This window comes from Nannospalax galili, unplaced genomic scaffold (genome assembly GCF_000622305.1).
Source record: "Nannospalax galili isolate Female #2095 unplaced genomic scaffold, S.galili_v1.0 scaffold95, whole genome shotgun sequence".
Taxonomy (NCBI): domain Eukaryota; kingdom Metazoa; phylum Chordata; class Mammalia; order Rodentia; family Spalacidae; genus Nannospalax; species Nannospalax galili.
The window spans coordinates 110857-128417 of record NW_008342393.1 but is presented as its reverse complement, the minus strand read 5'-3'; the positions used below and the strand labels follow the sequence as shown (position 1 = coordinate 128417).

Below are 17561 nucleotides of genomic sequence, written 5' to 3'. Positions count from 1 at the left end.
CAGGCAGATCTCTGGAGGTCAGCCTGGTCTACATAGCAAGCCACAGGGAGACTGCCTCAAAAAAACCAAAAACTAAAAAAAATTTTTTTAATTAAAAAAAGGCAGATGGTTAAACTACTATAATCTTAAACACGAAATGGAATAAAGTTCTCATCAATGAATCAGACTACATGAAAGACACAGTAATCTGTGTCACATATAGATAAAATGAAAAAAATCACTGAAGGCATTTTTACTTTGAAGATGAGAACCCCAAGAGTGTGAGGGATGATGCTACCTTTAAAACATAAAGGAAGTCAGGTACGGTGGTGCACACCTTTAATCCCAGCACTCAGGAGGCAGAGGCAGGTGGATTTTTGTGAGTTCCGAGGCCAGCCTGGTCTACATAGTGAGTTCCAGGCCAGCCCCACTACAGGGAGTCCCTGTCTCTAAAAGACTTAAAAAAAAAAAGAAGGAAACCATAAAGGAGGAGCTGGAGAGATGGCTGCATACTTAAGAGTGCTGGCTGCTCTTGCAGGGGACCCAGGTAAGTTCACAGCACCCACATGGCAACTAACATCCTTTCATTGCTCTGTTCTAGAGAGGATCCAGCACCCTCTTCTGCCTTGGTGGCACTGCAAGACACAGGTGCATTTATATACATGCAGGCAAAACACTCATAAAATTTTTTTAAAAAGTTAAATAATAAATAAATTTTAAAATATTAAACAGGCAAAAACAACAGACTAAGACATTCCTCATTTACAACAGAAATTCTAGACTCCAGCTTGATGGCCCAAATCCACTTATACTGATCTAATAACCTGACTGCTACTTTAGAGAAACAATTCAGTATACTTCCAGGTTAAAAGTCCTAGTTCTTCTCACCTTAACAATTTTTATGGGGCTCATATCCATGCTTTGCTTGGTGTGCCCTCTCAGGAATGGAGGCTCCTCCTCAACCAGTTCAATTTCAAGGTCCTCATCTAAAAGCCACCAGAAAGAATCAGCCACACACAAGACAGAAATGATCAATCAGTTTCACCAAAACAGTTTCAGGCTGGTTAAGACAGCTTAGCTGATAAAGGAGCTTGGCGCCAAATAAATTTGACAATCTGAGTTCAATCCCCCAGAGTTCAAATAACTTCCACAAGTTGTCATCTAACTGCCCCCCCCGACAAATGTAAAACAAAACAAAAAAACAATTTCCATGAATATCAATAATTTTTCTTCTTGGTCTTTTTGAGACAGGGTCTCCCTGTAAGCCCAGCTGGCCTGGAACTCACTATCTAGACCAGGCTGGCCTTGAACTCACAGAGATCCACCTGCCTCTGCCTCCCAAGTGCTGGGATTAAAGGCATGCATCACCACGTCTGACTGAGTACCAATAATTTTTATCAGAAAAACTTCCCAGGGCTGGCAAGATGGCTCAGTAAGTAAAGATTCTGCCCTAAGCCTGATGACCTGAGTTTGATCCTCTACTAACCTCAGCAAGTTGTCCTCTTGTCTTCCACATGTGTGCCATCATGTACACACAACAAAGTTATTTTTAAAATATTTTGGGGTTGGGGATTTAGCTCAGTGGTAGAGTGCTTGCCTAGCAAGCACAAGGCCCTGGGTTCGGTCCTCAACTCCAGAAAAATAAAATTTTTTTTTAAGAGGAAGGGGCTGGTGAGATGGCTCAGAGGTTAAGGGCACTGGCTGCTCTAGCAGAAGACCAGTGTTCAAATCCAGCACCCACATGGCAGGTAACAACTGTATATAACTCCAGTGTATTTGGGAAGAAGCTCCAAGAACAAGTAGAGGAGTGGCTATCTTTCTATGAGACTGGAGAAATTCCACAGAAAAATCTAGACGTCATGAAGGAAGCAATGGTTTAGGCAGAGGAAATGACTGCTGAGGTTACCAGGAAAATGGAAAAATAGGAGAAGAAACACTTGAAGAAGGAAAAGAAGCAACTAGCTGCCCTGGCCCTGGCCTCCTCAGAAAACAGTAGTGTCCAGAAGAATGCAAGGAGACATGAAAAACCCCAAAAGAAAAACCAAAGCCCCAGGAAGCTCCTCAGGAAAACAGAATGGAAGAGCCTCCTGTTTCTTCCCCTAAATGAAAGAAAAAGGCTCTCTCCAAGGAGGCACTGGTTAGTGGTCCTGAAGAGACCGCTGCTGCCAGCACAAGCCTTCCTAGTCCTAAAAGGAAGATGTCTGTACCTCAGGAGGAAATGGCCCTTGAAGAGGCAGCAAACTGAGTGTCCCCAAGAAAAAAAGGAAATTTTCTTCCAAGGAGGAGCCAGCTAGCAGTGGTCTGGAAGCTACTGCTGGCAACAAGAGTGGCACAAAGACAAAGAGAAAGTTCCAGAAAACACCTCAGGAGGATCAGAATGGACATTTCTTGGGGGGAGGGGCATGCCCTAGGGTTACCTTCCCAACCCATATAAACACCCTCCCTCCCAAAAAAATCTGCAAAAATCCAATTTTTTTTAAAAGGAGGGGGCTGATGAGATGGTTCAGTGTTTAAGAACACTGGCTGTCCTTGCAGAAGACCAGGGTTCGAATCCCTCCTCCGTGGGCATCGCAGGACACAGGTCACTTAAATACATGCAGGCATAATACACATAAAATAAAAATAAATTTTTTTAAAAAATTATTTTTAAAGAAATAAGAAACATCTTCCCAGGTCAAAAGGACAGCAAATACAGTAAAACTCTAGCCCAGACGACTGTGCCTCTTCTTCCAGCCCCTCAGCCATTTCTAAGACATTTGGGCTCCAGAACTGATCAGAGCTGCTTTCAAAAAAAACCAAGCCTGGGACTCGAGAGATGGTTCAGAGGTTAAAAGCACTTGTTGCTCTTGCAGAGGACCTGGGTTTGATTCCCAGCACCCACTTGGCAGCTAACAACCATTGTAACTACAGTTCCAGGGGAGTCCGATGCCTTCTTAAGCCAAGTCTGTGGGAAAATAGTCTTCCAACATTCTTTTTAAAAAACTTTTTTAAAAAATTTCATTTATTGCCGGGCATGGTGGCCCACGCCTTTAATCCCAGCACTCAGGAGGCAGAGGCAGGCGGATCTCTGTAAGTTCAAGGCCAGCCTGGTCTACATAGTGAGTTCCAGGCCAGCCAGGGCTACAGGGAGACCCTGTCTCAAAAAGACCAAAAAAATTTTTTTTCATTTATTATTTTTATTTTTATTGTGTATGTGTGTATTGTCTGCATGTAGGTAAGTACACCCGTGTCCTGCAATGCCTGCAGAGGTCAGAAGAGGCTACTGGATCCCCTGGGACTGGAGTTACGGGCATTTGTTAGCTGCCATGTGGGTGCTGGGATACGAAACCGGGTCTTCTGCAAGAACAACTAGTGTTCTCACCCATTGAGCCATCTCTCCAGCCCCTCTTCTGATATTCTAAATGCACTAACACCTTTGCCACCCAATTTCATTATGGAACTTTTATTAATTTTTTTCATATTTGAGACAGTCTGTATATAGCACAGGCTGGCCTCAAACTTGTAATCATCCTGCCTCAGCCTTCTGAGTGTGGGAGTAACAGCTGTGCACCCCACATTTGGCTTTTCTACATATTCAGAAATATGAGGTTCTGCATACATGCACTAAGAGGCAAATATAGGACTTCACAGTAATCTTATTCATAAAGATTAACAAGGGGATGGAACGCAGTGGTAAAGCACCTACTTAGCATGTGCAAGGCCCTGAGTTCAATTCCTAGCACCACCAAGAAAAGATTAAGAGCAGGAATGGAAGCACATGCATGGAATCCCAGCACCTGAAAAGTAGAAGCAGGAAAATCAGGAACTCAAGGCCATACATAGTGAGTTTTCCACATATGGAGTTCAAAGTCAGCCTGGGTTACAAGAGACCCTGTCTCAAAAAACCAAAATAAGCTGGACATGGTGGCCCATGGCAGCTTTAATCCCAGCACTTAAGAAGCAGAGGCAGATAGACCTCTGTGAGTTTGAGGCCAGCCTAGTCTACAGAGCAAGTTATCCATGGCTCCATGAGACCCTCTCTCAAAAAAAAAAGAAAAGCTGAACACAACAACAAAAACAAAATTCCCAGAAACTCCCATATGCATTTAAAGTGGAAAAATCAGGTATTATGGCACATGCCTCTAATCCTTGTACTCAGGAGCTGAGGCAGGAGGATCAAGAGTCTAAGACTAGCCTGGGCTACATAATGAGACCTCCATCTCAAAAAACCAAAAATATTAGATTGGAGAGATAGCTCAGTGGGCACTTGTTGCTCTTGAAGAGAATCCGAGTTGGGTTCCCAGCACCCTTATCTGGCAGCTCACAACTGCATGTAACTTCAGCTTAAGGGGATCCAATGCCATCTGACCTCATGGGCACTTGAACTCATGCATAGACACATACACATACACATAATGAATATAATAAATCTTTTTTTTTTTTTAAGTAAAAATGTGGTGGCACATGCCTTTAATCCCAGCACTCGGGGGCAGAGGCAGGTGGATCTCTGTAAGACTGAATTCGAGGCCAGCCTGGTCTCCATTAGGTTCTCTATAGGCATTGCAAAACATGGGTGCATGTATGCAGGCTATGCACTCAATTAAATTAAATTAAATTAAATTAAATTAAATTAAAAAGTAAAAATGAGGGCTGGAGAGATGGCTCAGCAGTTAAGAACACTTGTTGCTCTTGCAGGACCTGGGTTCAGTTCCCAGCACCCACATAGAAGCTAACAATACATTACTTCAGTTCCAGGGGATTCAGTGCCTTCTTCTGGCCTCATGGGTATTGCATGACACAGGTATACTACTTAAAATACATGCAAGTAAAACCCTCATAAACATACACTAAAAGTAAGTTTTTTAAAGTAAAAATAGATAAATAATAAATTTAGCAAAATACTCCACATCAATGAAGTGAAATACAACTATTAAGTATCAACCTAGATAAATATTAAAAGGATAGTGGTTTCTTATTCTCTGCACATCGGCCAGTTGTGGGCCTCTGTGTTAATCACCATCTGCTGCATGAGGAAGCTTCTTTCGTGAAGGTTGAGAGATGCATTCCTCTCTATGGAGACTGTTGAATGCTTAGGAATAGACACCAATATCAAACTTCTACCTCCCAAGGCTTGGCGATCATTGTGTGAGAGGGGGTAGAAAGATTATAAGAGCCAGAGGTGGTGAATAACAAGAAAACAGTGTTTTCCAGACAGCTGGTTACTTATTCATGTGAATTCTCAGCAACGGTGACAATATGCATAAGACCCACATAAGTCCAAGCCAGACAAAATCCCAGCAATGGAAGTGGGAAGTGGGGAAGAAGTCCCAACCCTCACTATGGGCAACTGATATCTGCTGGGCCAGGGAAAGTCAGTTTTCATTAAGGGTGTGATGCTAGGTAGGTTTAATCAGGCTCCAGGGAACAGACCCACACTGAAGGGTATCTGCAGACACAAATTAGACTTAATAAGCCTTTAAAAATAAAATTGAGTCCATGAGACCCAGGCGTAGTGGTGCACACCTTTAATCCCAACACTCGGAAGGCAGAGGCAGGTGGATCTCTGTGAGTTCAAGGCCAGCCTGCTCTACATAGTGAGTTCCAGGCCAGCTGGGGCTACAGGAAGACCCTGTCTCAAAAAGACCAAAAAAAAGACCCCTTCCCCCATAAAATAAAATTTTATAAAAAGTCCATAAAATTAGGCAGGAGGTAGTAAGGGGAGGTGGAGATAGGAGAGGATGTCTGAATATGGTCAAAATATATTATATGAAATCCCCAAAAAAATGAATTTAAAGAGAGGATGGTAGTAAATCCAGGTAACAGATACATCTAAACATCGGTCAGATAGACACAAGCCCTTCATGCTTCTACCAAGAGACGGGAGGTGAGTTCCAGGGAGTAAATCAGTAACAGATACTGAGTTAAACTACAGTCAGTCAAATGACTCGACTTGCCAATTACCCTCCCAATCCATCACCCTGCTAGTCCAAGTGGTAAGTTACCTTCTTCATCATCCACCTTAGGGAGAATGCCAGTCTCTTCATCAAAGTCTGGAAACTCTTCTTTGGAAAGCACGTTGGCAGCGATCATCTACCGAAGGACAGGAAGGAGGTAGCACTGTAACTAGGATCTATGGTTAGGATCTAAACTCTTCTAGTTCATCAAGAGGCTTCACACAACACATGTGTTCTTGGACCCACATGTCAGAGTGAGGCACACCTCCCTTCCACAGGGAACTAGCTCCACAACATGGTACAGAAGGCGAGGGCTCAGTACTGTCCCCACAAAAGTTGCCTTTGTCTTCCCCTTCTGCCACAGAACTCCATACACTCCTCATGATGTGGCAAGTAACCCACAAAAGTGCTTGTTTAGCGATGTCTTCCACTGGACTTTGAGTTCCTCAAGGGCAGGAATCATGAAGTATCTGTCTCTGTAGCCCTAGCACTAAACAATGCTTGATGCATCATCATTCTAAATATTTTATTTATTATTTTTATGTGTATGAGTGTATTGCCTGCATGTATGTGAGTGCACCCGTGTCGTGCAATGCCACGGAGGTCAGAAGAGGGCTTCGGATTCCCCTGGAACTGGAGTGAAGGACGGTTCACAGCCACCATGTGGGTGCTGGGAATCGAACCCGGGTCCTCTGCAAGAGCAATCAGTGCTCTTAACCTCTGAGCCATCTCTCCAGCCCCGCATCATCATTCTAATGCTTACTGAAGAACGAGGCAAATGACAACGAAGACATAAAGGGCAATTACCACACGCCAAGCACTGACCTAATAGTTTTAACTCCGTTCACTTATTTAATCCCCACACCACCACCACTGGTCCTGCTGGACAGACGAGGGCACTGAGGCCCAAAAAGGTATAATACTTAGCTCATATAACTAGTAAGTGGCCAGAAATCACCACAGGCCTCCATGTCTAGGGCCCAAACTCCTAACCTCCATGCTACATGCTGACCACAAAAGTGAATGGTCCCAACCTGTTTGATTTCCCACTTCTCTGGGTCAGAGATTCGGGTGAGCCTCTTGCGCTCCAGTGAGTCATCTTCTACTTCGGGTGCACTAACGAGGGAGAGATGAGTGGGTCTGTCTGGGTTCCGCATTGAGGTCTCCTCATTGGTCTCCCCAACCAGATTTCGTCGCCGATTTGGGTTTAGATCTTCTCCGGTCTCTTGATCCACATCCTAGGGCACAAAAGGACTCTAGTTCACTTATTGTCTTCAGAAACACCCTTGGCTATCGGGTGTGGAAACAGACTGGTCATCTCACCTACCTTCATGCTAAGGCTGGTCTTGGTCCCAGTGAAGGACAGCACTTTGACCTTGACCCTCTGGCCTTTACTCACAACATCAGCCACATTGGCCACTCGGCCTTCCCGCCGGAGCTCAGAGATGTGCACCAAGCCTTCCCACCGCTTCCTAAGAGAAAGTTAGATATATGTGGAGTATGCCTAACCAGCTTTTCCTTAACCAGCTTCTTCCCTACTGCCACAGAACAAAAGGAAACAGTCTTCACAGGCCTGTAACCTTAGCTCTTGGGAGGCATGGCAGGAAGATCATGAATTTGAGTCCAGCCTAGGCTACACAGTGAGGCCAGTCTGCCTAAATGATAAGACTCTGTCCCAAAAAAACAAGAGGGGCTAAGGAGAGGGCCCAGTGGTAAAGTGCTTGCCTCATAAGTACAAGGACATGGGTCTGGCTCCCTAGCACTAGCATAAAAACGCCAGACATAGTTGCATATGCCTATAATCCCAGCACTGGAGAGGTAGAGACTAGAGGATCCTGGAGCTCACTGGCTAACCAGTCTAGCCTAATTAGCATATGCAGGTTCTGGGAGAGACCCTGTCTCAAAAACTAAGGTAGAAAGCACTGAGGAAGACACCCACGGTCAACCTCTGACCTCTACCCACACACCCACACATGCGCACACCCTCACACCTGAACATGCACATATGTGTGAGAGAGAGAGAGAGAGAGAGAGAGAGAGAGAGAGAGAGAGAAAGAGAGAGAGAGAGAGAATATGGCCTTAAGCTCACAAAGTAAATACCAAGAGGTTGGTCAAACAATGAAACAATATTAGCATTACCACCCTCCCAAAGAAAAAAATACTGTCTAAGGGTGAAGGGAAAGATCAGTTCTTATCAGTTGCCCAAACAGCAAAGGGCAGAGCTCCTAAAGGCAGAAGACATAAATGACTCTGGGACATTTGAAAAGCAAATAAAAAGGGTCAAAGGCTGAGAGTATGGTCTGGAGAGCTGGCTCAGCAATTAAGAACACTGGCTGCTCTTGCAGAGGACTAGGTTTCAGTTCCCAGCACCCACATAGCAACTAACAACCATCCTTAACTCCAGTTCCAGGGATCAGATGCCCCCTCTAGCCTCCTTGGGCACTGCACAACACAGGTATACTTACATACATGCTGGCCAAACACTCATATACATAAAGACAAATTAAAAAAAAAAAAAAAAAAAGGCTGAGAGCATAGCTCAGTGGCAGAGAACTTGCCTAGTATAATCAAGGTCCTGAGTTTGAACCACAGCACCACTAATAAACAATAATTAACAAAAAGGTCAGTTTCCAAGAACCTGGTAGAGCTGAACTGATTAAAGTGTCACTAATTATAGCTGCTTAGAACGTGAACAGCCCCCCAACCCCAGCAGTAAAATACATTTTGCCACCATTGGTGTGAAAGCAGACTACCAACCATACCTTAGGCCCTCCAGCTGCACAAAGCATCCAAACTGCATGATACTAGTCACTTTGCCATTGTAAATGTCCCCAATGGCAGGCTCTTCGGGGGGAGGACGGTCCACATGCTTATCCCGCCATCTCTCTAGATTCCTCTCCCCGTACTTTTCCCTGTCCTTCCGGTCTTTGAAGGGACTCTGACTTCTGCTCCTAGACCGATATCTAGACTTCCCTTTATTCCTCTCCCGGGTCCTGGAATGTGAACGAGAGCGGGATCGGTGTCTCCGTTTGTGATCTCTGTCTCGGTCTCTGTCTCGTTCTCTGTCTCTGTCTCGGTCCCGGTCCCGGTCCCGGTCCCGGTCTCTGTCACGGTCACGGTCACGATCTCGGCTCCGACTCCTCTTCTTCTTCTTCGTCCTGTCCCTAATAAATTAACAAGTACCTGTTTGAAAAAGAAATCAACCCAATTTCATATTTGCATCCCCAAGTACCCAGCACAGTGTCATCCATCCGTATTACCCACTAAATGCTGAACTGGACTTAAGTCTCAATGACCATTACATCCCCGCAAGTCAATAAAGATTTAAGCCACCAAGGTATTCAGCCTCCTTCAACTCTGATTTCTAACTCTGAACATCTTGGCATTTGCTGAATATGTTTGGCAGGGAACAGTGAAAATACATCTAAGAATATAGTACAAGACCAGCCTAGAGTCTACAAACTTGCCTCAAAGTTTGTTTGACTGGTCCAGAAAATTTAACTATCATAGTATCCTAAATTTCCAAAGGAAGAGGACACAATGACAAACCTGTGCTCAGTATCTCTTTGCTTCTCTTGGCCTGCTGCACTGGGCATTAAAGCTTCCAGTTCTTTCAAGACATCCACAGCAACTTTCACATCGTCCTCATCCAACATGGTCTGCAGGGACAGAGGTTAGCAAAGGAAAGAGAAGAGAGGGGGAAAAACCCACTCAAGAATCAATATGTATTTCAGGTATGCTTGCAAATCTGCCTGCCCCTGCATCACTAACCATTTACGTGAAGGAAGGGGGAGAGACAGGCTTCCAACATAAGTTCAAATATAGGAATGGACAAAGGCCCTTGAACCAAATTACTTTTGTCCTTCTATAACCCCACGGAAGGCAGTTAGATATTAACCACCCCTCCTACAAAAGCATGCAAGAACTAACTATAATCAGAAATCACATACCAGTTTTTTTTACATTTAGTGTATGTCTGTGTGTGTGTGTGTGTGTGTGTGTGTATAAGACACATGTCAAGCATATGTGTGGAGGTCAGGACAACTTGTTGGAGGTGGTTCTCTCCTTCCACCATGTGGGTCCCAGGGATCAAACTCAGGTCATTAGGTTTGGTGGAAAGCACCTTTGTGCAGTAAGCCATCTTGCCAGACCCAGATATGAAAAAAATTTTAAAGCAACTTTCTTTCTGCACCCTTTCCTTGCATCTCCCTGCTCTGACTGCCATCCACTATGACATGGACGACTGGCACTCTGTATTTATAAGTTTTGTACTTGTAGGTAGGTGCATTCAACCAACTCCATCTGACAGACATTTTTCTTAACATTACTCCCTAAACAATACAGTCTAACAGCTATTTACATAGGTTTTACACTGAATTAGGTAACCTGGAAATGATTTAAAAGCACATGAGAGGGTGTACATATGTTATATAAAATATCACACCCATGTTACATAAGGAACATAAGCATCAGATTCTGGTATCTGAAGGGTTCTGGAACCAATCCCCTATAGATACCAAGGGACAACTATACTCACTTGTTAACTGCCCATCTCTCCCACTAGACTACTTACATGTTTATTTCCTGCTCTCCGTTCAAACACCAGCATATAACATGCAAAAAGGCAGGCACTCTTGTCCATTCTATTCACTGTTACTTATCTGGTACTTGGAACAGTGCTTGGCACACAGTTAAGTACTCAGTAAATTCATGCTAAAATGAAAAATCTCAAAATTATCTTTTAACATGTAATAGAGCAAAAACCAATCTGATTTCATACACTGGGCATCTGTGCCAGAACCCTAAATTATTTCACACCTATTCATATCCCTAATTGCTGCTTCCCATGATACCCAAGTTCGTTTGCCTTGACTATCATTCTGAGCCCTTTAACACTATCCTATCCACAGTACATGCTCAGGGAGTGATCACACACATTTGTTTTGAAAAACATGCTACAACAGAGGCAAAGTTAAAATTCGTACAATTACTAAAGAGATGAAGAAAAAGGACAGAGGACACACACTTATGGCAGACATTCCCCAAACAGCATCAGTACCCGAACAGAAGGGTTGTCTGGCTGGCAAAGGACGGGGAAGAGTTCCTTCAGTTTTTCCTTTTCGGTTTTGGGTTTAACAACTGGATCTATTGCATTAAGGAGCATGAAAAGGTTAAGAAAAAAAAAATGAAGAAGAAGAAGAAGACATAGTATTACTACTGGTTAACAAAGTAATTTCAACAATAGAGCTATATCAAACAAAAAGAACTTAACGTTTTGCTACAAACAATTTAATTTTCTAAATATATTGACTACAAAACCCTCTAAATATATTTGACTACAAACTCTCTGAGTACATCAGTCATCATTTGATTATCTTAAAATTTAAATTTTATCTTAGATTATTTGAAAACTTTTATTAGAGAATTAACTTGCTTAGCAACTGCTGAGAACAGTGCACTTTACAGGACACTCACAATCCAGACCATTCTAGAGACGAAGTTCAGCTGGGAGCTCTACTCACCTTTGCTAGTAGAAGGTTTTGCTGGAGGCCGCATGGTTTGAATGAGACGCAGCAGGTTGCTAATAAGAGAATCCTTCGAAAGAAAAGAAACAAAGAACCAAACTGGTCACTATTGGCCAGGTGTGGTGGCACACACCTTTAAACCAGCACTTGGGAGGCAGAAGCAGGAGAATATCTGTGAAATCAAGGCCAGCCTGGTCTACATAGTGAGTTCCAGGTCAGCTGGGGCTACAGGGAGACCCTGTCTCAGAAAAAAACACCAAAACCCAAAAAAACCTCATCACTATTAAATATACTTACAAAAGGAAAAGGAAGTTATGTACTTGAATTTAGCTGACTGGAACCGAGGAGGCACAGGGTGATAACCTAGCACAGCATGGAGCTAGTACAGTCACTTAGACCATTTCATTTCCCATCTTTAAAACTACCTCCAAAACCTAGACACTTGTCTCCAGCCTCCTGATTTGAAGAACAAGAATGTAAACATCTTAATGATGGAAATCCTACTGCATCTGAGAAAGACATCATCAGAAATCCTGTTCTTTAACCACTGCCTCACAGCACGGATACACTGCACATGTTACAGACAAATTACACGTTATGGCTTATTCAACTAATATGCCAAACCATGTCCTTCCTATCTGTAAATCCTTTTTAAAGTCTATCAAAATTTAAATTCAGTAGCAATACCAAAATAAATAGAGGAAAAAAAAACAAAGAGACTCCAGATGTACATACCGTAAATTCTGCACCATTTTTGACTAAAGAAGCCTTAAAAGTATCAAAGGTAGTATTTTTCTCAGCAAGACTGATCACAAATTCAGCTGCAAATGGGGGAAAAAAAAAAAAAAGGAATTAAGAATGAGGACTTAAGCAAGAAACTAGTTTCAAGTTTGTTGAAAACTAATCGGGTTACTCAACTGTCATAAAAACCAAATATTACTATCTAGTTGGAGCATAGGATGAAGTTCAAGGAAAATTTCATTAAATTTTGAGAGAAACAGGACAGGCAAGCTGAAATTCCTGGCTTCAGAGAGGAGGGAATGGAGAAAAAGTCATGCCTTTTCATTTAGAAAGCTGGGCGTGTTGGGGAAAGCATGCTTAGACTTTGAGCCAGAATCCCAAAAGGGGTTAGAAGGAAAAGGAAAAACATGCTTAGTGTGGGATGCAGATCTGAGTTCAGGACCACCCAACTACAAGTTCTTGTGATTCAGGACAAAGGACTGCACCAGAAACACACAGTTAAGACAGAAATAGGCGGGCATGGTGGCACACGTCTTTGATCCCAACACTCGGGAGGCAGAGGCAAGCCGATCTCTGTGAGTTCAAGGCCAGCCTGGTCTACATAGTGAGTTCCAGGCCACCTGGGGCTACAGGGAGACCCTGTCTCAAAAAGACCAAAAAAAAAAAAAAAGACACAAAATAGTTTATTAAAAAAAAACAAAACAGGGGCTGGAGAGATGGCTCAGTAGTTAAGAGCACTTGTGGCTCTGAAGAGGAGCCATAGGTTTGGTTCCCAGCACCTATGTGGCATGTCACAACCATCCCTTACTCCAATTCCAGAAGATTCAATGCCCTCTTCTGGTCTCCATGGGCACCAGGCACACAAGTGGTGCACTTACATACATGCAGAAAAAGCACTCACAAACATAAAATAAATTAAAATAACATTTTTGTTGTTGTTGTTGTTTGTTTTTTTAAGACAGGGTCTCCCTGTAGCCCCAGCTGGCCTGGAACTCACTATGTAGACCAGGCTGACCACTCACAGAGATCTGCCTGCCTCTGCCTCATAAGTGTTGGGATTAAAGGTGCACACCACCACGCCTGGCCGAAAAGAAAAGAAAAGGAAAAGAAAAAGAAAAGAAAAAGAAAAACACTCCTGAGCATGGAAGTGGGCTAGTGGGCTGAAGAAAAAAGCCAAAAAGAAGAAAACTTAAGTGGCTGAGATTATCCATTTATATTCTGGTGGATTCTATAAATGAAAAGATATTACTACTGAATGGTTCAAAACCAAGCTCTGGAAATCAGTTAAACTAGGGAGGTATATTTGTCCCAGAAGGTATATACTCTCCTACCACAAAGCTACCAGCTGTGCACACTGCCACACAGACTCTAAAGTATCAAAGAAAAGCACAAGCCAGGGCTGGAGAGATGGCTCAGCAGTTAAGAACACTGACTGCTCTTGCAGAGGACCCGGGGTCGATTCCCAGTACCCACATGGCAGTTAACAACTATCTGTACCTCCATCCAGTTCCAGGGGATTCAACTCCTTCTTCTGACCATCTCAGGCACTGCACAACACAGGTGCACTTACATACATGCAGGCAATATACTCATATACATAAAATAAAATAAAAATACATATATATATATATAAAGGCACAAGTCCCCCGCCCACACACACACAAATGAGATACACACAGCATACTTGCTATAGTTTCTGGAAGGTCAGACCCAATCTACAGGAAAGAGTCAGCCAGCTATAACTAGATGATACAGTCTTCAAACTGAGGAAAGATTTAACTGTCTCCCAGAATTTTCTCTTCAAAACTGCTTACCTCCTGAAACTTTTAACACTAGAGCTGTTTGTTCAGAAAAGTACATTTTACCACAGACCAAAACAAACAAAAAAAACCTCATATTGTGAATTCCACAAGAGAATATTAACAATTAAATTTGGATGCTAATCACCCCAAAACAAACAACATGAAAGCTCTGGATGACCCAGCCTATCATATCATTTCCATGCGGGGATTTGCTGGTATCTTTCTAACAAAAAATGTTTACTGGCCAGGTTTGGTAGTGCACACCTTTAATCAAAGTCCCTGGGAGACAGAGGCAGGGGGATCACTCTGAAATCAAGGCCAGCCTGGTCTATGTAATGAGTTCCAGGCCAGTCAGGGCTACACAATGAGACCCTATCTTTAAAAAAAAAAAAATTTATTTTTGGTCATTTTTAAGACACAGAGATCTGCCTGCCTCTGCCTCCCAAGTGCTGGGATTAAAGGTGTGTACCACCACGCCTGGCTTATTTTGTAGCCCTCTGTAGTCTTCTCTGTAGCCCTAGCTGGCCTGGAACTTGCTATGTAGACCAGGCTGGCCTCCATCTCACAGAGATCTGCCTGCCTCTGCCTCCTGAATGCCTGAATGCTGGGACTAAAGGTGTGGGCCACCATGCCAGGCTTGTTTTTTTTTGGGGGGGTGTTTTGAGACAGGATCTCCCTGTAGCCCCAGCTGTCCTGGAACTCACTATGTAGACCAGGCTGACCTTGAACTCACAGAGATCTGCCTGCCTCTGCCTCCCAAGTGCTGGGATTAAAGGTGTGTACCACCACGCCTGGCTTATTTTGTAGCCCTCTGTAGTCTTCTCTGTAGCCCTAGCTGGCCTGGAACTTGCTATGTAGACCAGTCTGGCCTCAATCTTACAGAGATCTGCCTGCCTCTGCCTCCAGAGTGCTGGGTTTAAAGGCAGCAGTTAATTTTTTTAGTTGTTTTGTTGTTTTTGAAATACAGTTTCATGTAGCCCAAGCTGGTCTCCTCATTCTCTATGTAGAGAGATGAGTCTGACCTCAAAGGACTGATCACTCAAGTGCTAAGATAAGATGTCTGCCTGACTGCTGTTAATTTTACAATGACATTAAGGAAAAGCCAAATACCACCAGATTATATGAACACAGTTCATGCATAATTACAAGTTAATAACAACAAGGTTAGTAGTTAATACTTTCTTAACATTACTTGTTTGTTAACCCAGGATTAGAACTCAGGCAATCTTACTTCAACCAAATACTTCTTTTTAAAAAAAATATTTTATTTGTTATTTTTATTTTATGTGTATGCATGTATTGCCTGCATGTAGGTTAAGCGTGCCCGTGCCATGCAATGCCCTCGGAGGACAGAAGAGGCCGGCGGATCCTCTGGAACTGGAGTTACAGACAGTTGTTAGCTGCCATGTAGGTGCAGGGATTCAAACCCGGGTCTTCTGCAAGAACAACCAGTGTTCTTAACTGCTGAGCCATCTCTCCAGCCCCTTAACCAAATTCTTTAAAAAATGGAGAGAAAGATGGAGAGAAAATTTAGTCAGATCATGCTTGATATACCATATCAAAGAGCTAATCTCCAATCAGGAAGCAGTGTATTCACACGGACAACACCTGGTGGTACCCTACAAGTTCAGATTTCTGATTTCCATGTTAGGAATGCACAATCTGTACAAGGCACACCATGACTAGGAGGTACAAATGACCTGAAATACATTGGCTACAGAACATCTTGGATGCCATAAGCTAACCTAGCAAAAAACATTATCCAGCTCAATGTCTCAAAAATCTAAAAGAAAAAACCCCAGCTCATCTCAAGTCACAATCTGACTTCTGTGATCCCTTTGGATTTGTAATTGACATCAGGTCTTTGTTGTTGTAGTTGTGTTGTTTTGTGCTGCTGGGGATAGAAACCAAAGCCTCACTTAGCTCTCCCTGACTGCTCTTATAACAACATTCCCCTTCCCTGATTTGATGACTTCACTACATGTTCATTTAAAAATACAATAGTCTGGCTGGGCATGGTGGCACACACCTTTAATCCCAGCACTCGGGAGGCAGAGGCAGGTGGATCTCTGTGAGTTCAAGGCCAGCCTGGTCTACATAGTAAGTTCCAGGACAGCTGGGGCTACAGGGAGACCCTGCTTCAAAAAGACAAAAAAAAAAAAAAAAAAAAAGTCTGAAAAAAAAAAAACAACAGTCTGAATGGTGCAGTTATGCATGACTTTAATCCCAAACACTGTGGAGGCACAGGCCTGTGGATCTCTGAGTTTGAGGCCAACTTGGTCAATATAGCGAGTTCTAGGCCAGCCAGGGGTACATAGTGGGGCCATGTCTCAAAACAAAAAAGCCGCCCCGCCCCTGCCAGTCAGATGACACTTTCACGACGTCATCATACCACCAATCTCAAAATCCACTGACATCGGCAACCATTTTCTCCGATTACAAAAAACGAAGCATCCCTATACCCGATTCACAAGGGGCCCCTCTCATCTTCATAAGGACTCCACCTACCCATACTGTTGAGTCCCTAAAGCCTTTCCTAATTTGTTTGGATTCCCTGGTCATAGTTTGCCTCTAAACATATAATGACCGGAGTTTTTGACAGTCAAGAATACACGAAACAGTAAAGAACACAGTTCAAAGCACAAATGCTGACTACTATCTCAGAGTGGCACCAAATAAGATAATGTAAAGACAGAGCTGACCATAATACGTTGTACACAGCATCTAGTAAACCAGCCATAATTATCAAAGCTGTTCAACCACCTAGAATTGGCAGCTCCGAGAAATGGTTTCCAACATCCCAGCTGGAGGGATCTCAGAAGTCACAGCGGCAGGTTCCCTGGATCCAAGTCACGATGAAGGACACACTTTTCTCCTGCTTCCCTCAACCCCAAACCCAAATTCCTAGGGACCTCCTCCGACTCACCCAGATCCTTGTCGTTGATCCCCAAGTGATTGTCCAGCTCAGTGCACACCTTCGATACCAAGGACAGATACTCAAGTTTAGCGAGTTCTTCCGCCGGGCCGGGCTCCGAACCGATGGGGAACCCGGCGGTAACTACGGCCACAGCCATGGCTACAGCCTCCCCTCGGCCTCCTTCCCTTCCGCCAGCCCTCGAAGTTACAGCTTCCACTTCCGGGTCGGTTTATGGCTCTCTTTGTTTACTGCAAATTGTGAGTTTCAAGAATAAGGGTCGCAAACCGGATGAATCATTGAGATCTGACCGGACGTCCGCATAGAAGGGCCAGAATCAAAGTTACGCTGCGTGAAGTGTGGTTCCTCCTATCGGCGAGAGGACTCTCCCTCCTTTCGCTTGCTCAGTTCCTTCTTGACGCACTTCCGCGTTACGTCGGCAGAGGGCGACCGTGGCCTGCGCAAGGGGCGCCCGGAGGACGCCTACCGAACCGTCCGCGCCTGCGCGTTAGATAAACCTCTTAAATTCCCCCTACAGTCCTGGAAAAAGAATGCGTGACTACTGATTAGGCGATCTCAAGCGACTCTTACACCAGCAGGCAATAGGTTTTGGTTATGTTACTAACTCTCATGTGTGAGCTGGAATAATATGGTCAAAATGGACTTA

General features: G+C 43.7%; 1 protein-coding gene across 1 annotated transcript in view; it reads right to left on the bottom strand.

The window, feature by feature from the left end:
- The window catches only part of Dhx8 (DEAH-box helicase 8), a 43276-nt gene extending 26157 nt beyond the window's left edge, over positions 1 to 17119 (bottom strand). Inside the window, exons 1-10 of the mRNA XM_008838133.2 lie at positions 16907 to 17119; positions 12173 to 12258; positions 11435 to 11507; positions 10972 to 11057; positions 9462 to 9571; positions 8675 to 9076; positions 7240 to 7384; positions 6947 to 7150; positions 5961 to 6048; positions 868 to 965 (exon numbers count right to left, since the gene is read on the bottom strand). Coding sequence (XP_008836355.1) covers positions 868 to 965; positions 5961 to 6048; positions 6947 to 7150; positions 7240 to 7384; positions 8675 to 9076; positions 9462 to 9571; positions 10972 to 11057; positions 11435 to 11507; positions 12173 to 12258; positions 16907 to 17054 — 1440 coding nt within the window. The 5' untranslated portion in view covers positions 17055 to 17119. The remainder of the gene's footprint in view (positions 1 to 867; positions 966 to 5960; positions 6049 to 6946; positions 7151 to 7239; positions 7385 to 8674; positions 9077 to 9461; positions 9572 to 10971; positions 11058 to 11434; positions 11508 to 12172; positions 12259 to 16906) is intronic.
- Between the last annotated feature and the right edge of the window lie 442 nt (positions 17120 to 17561).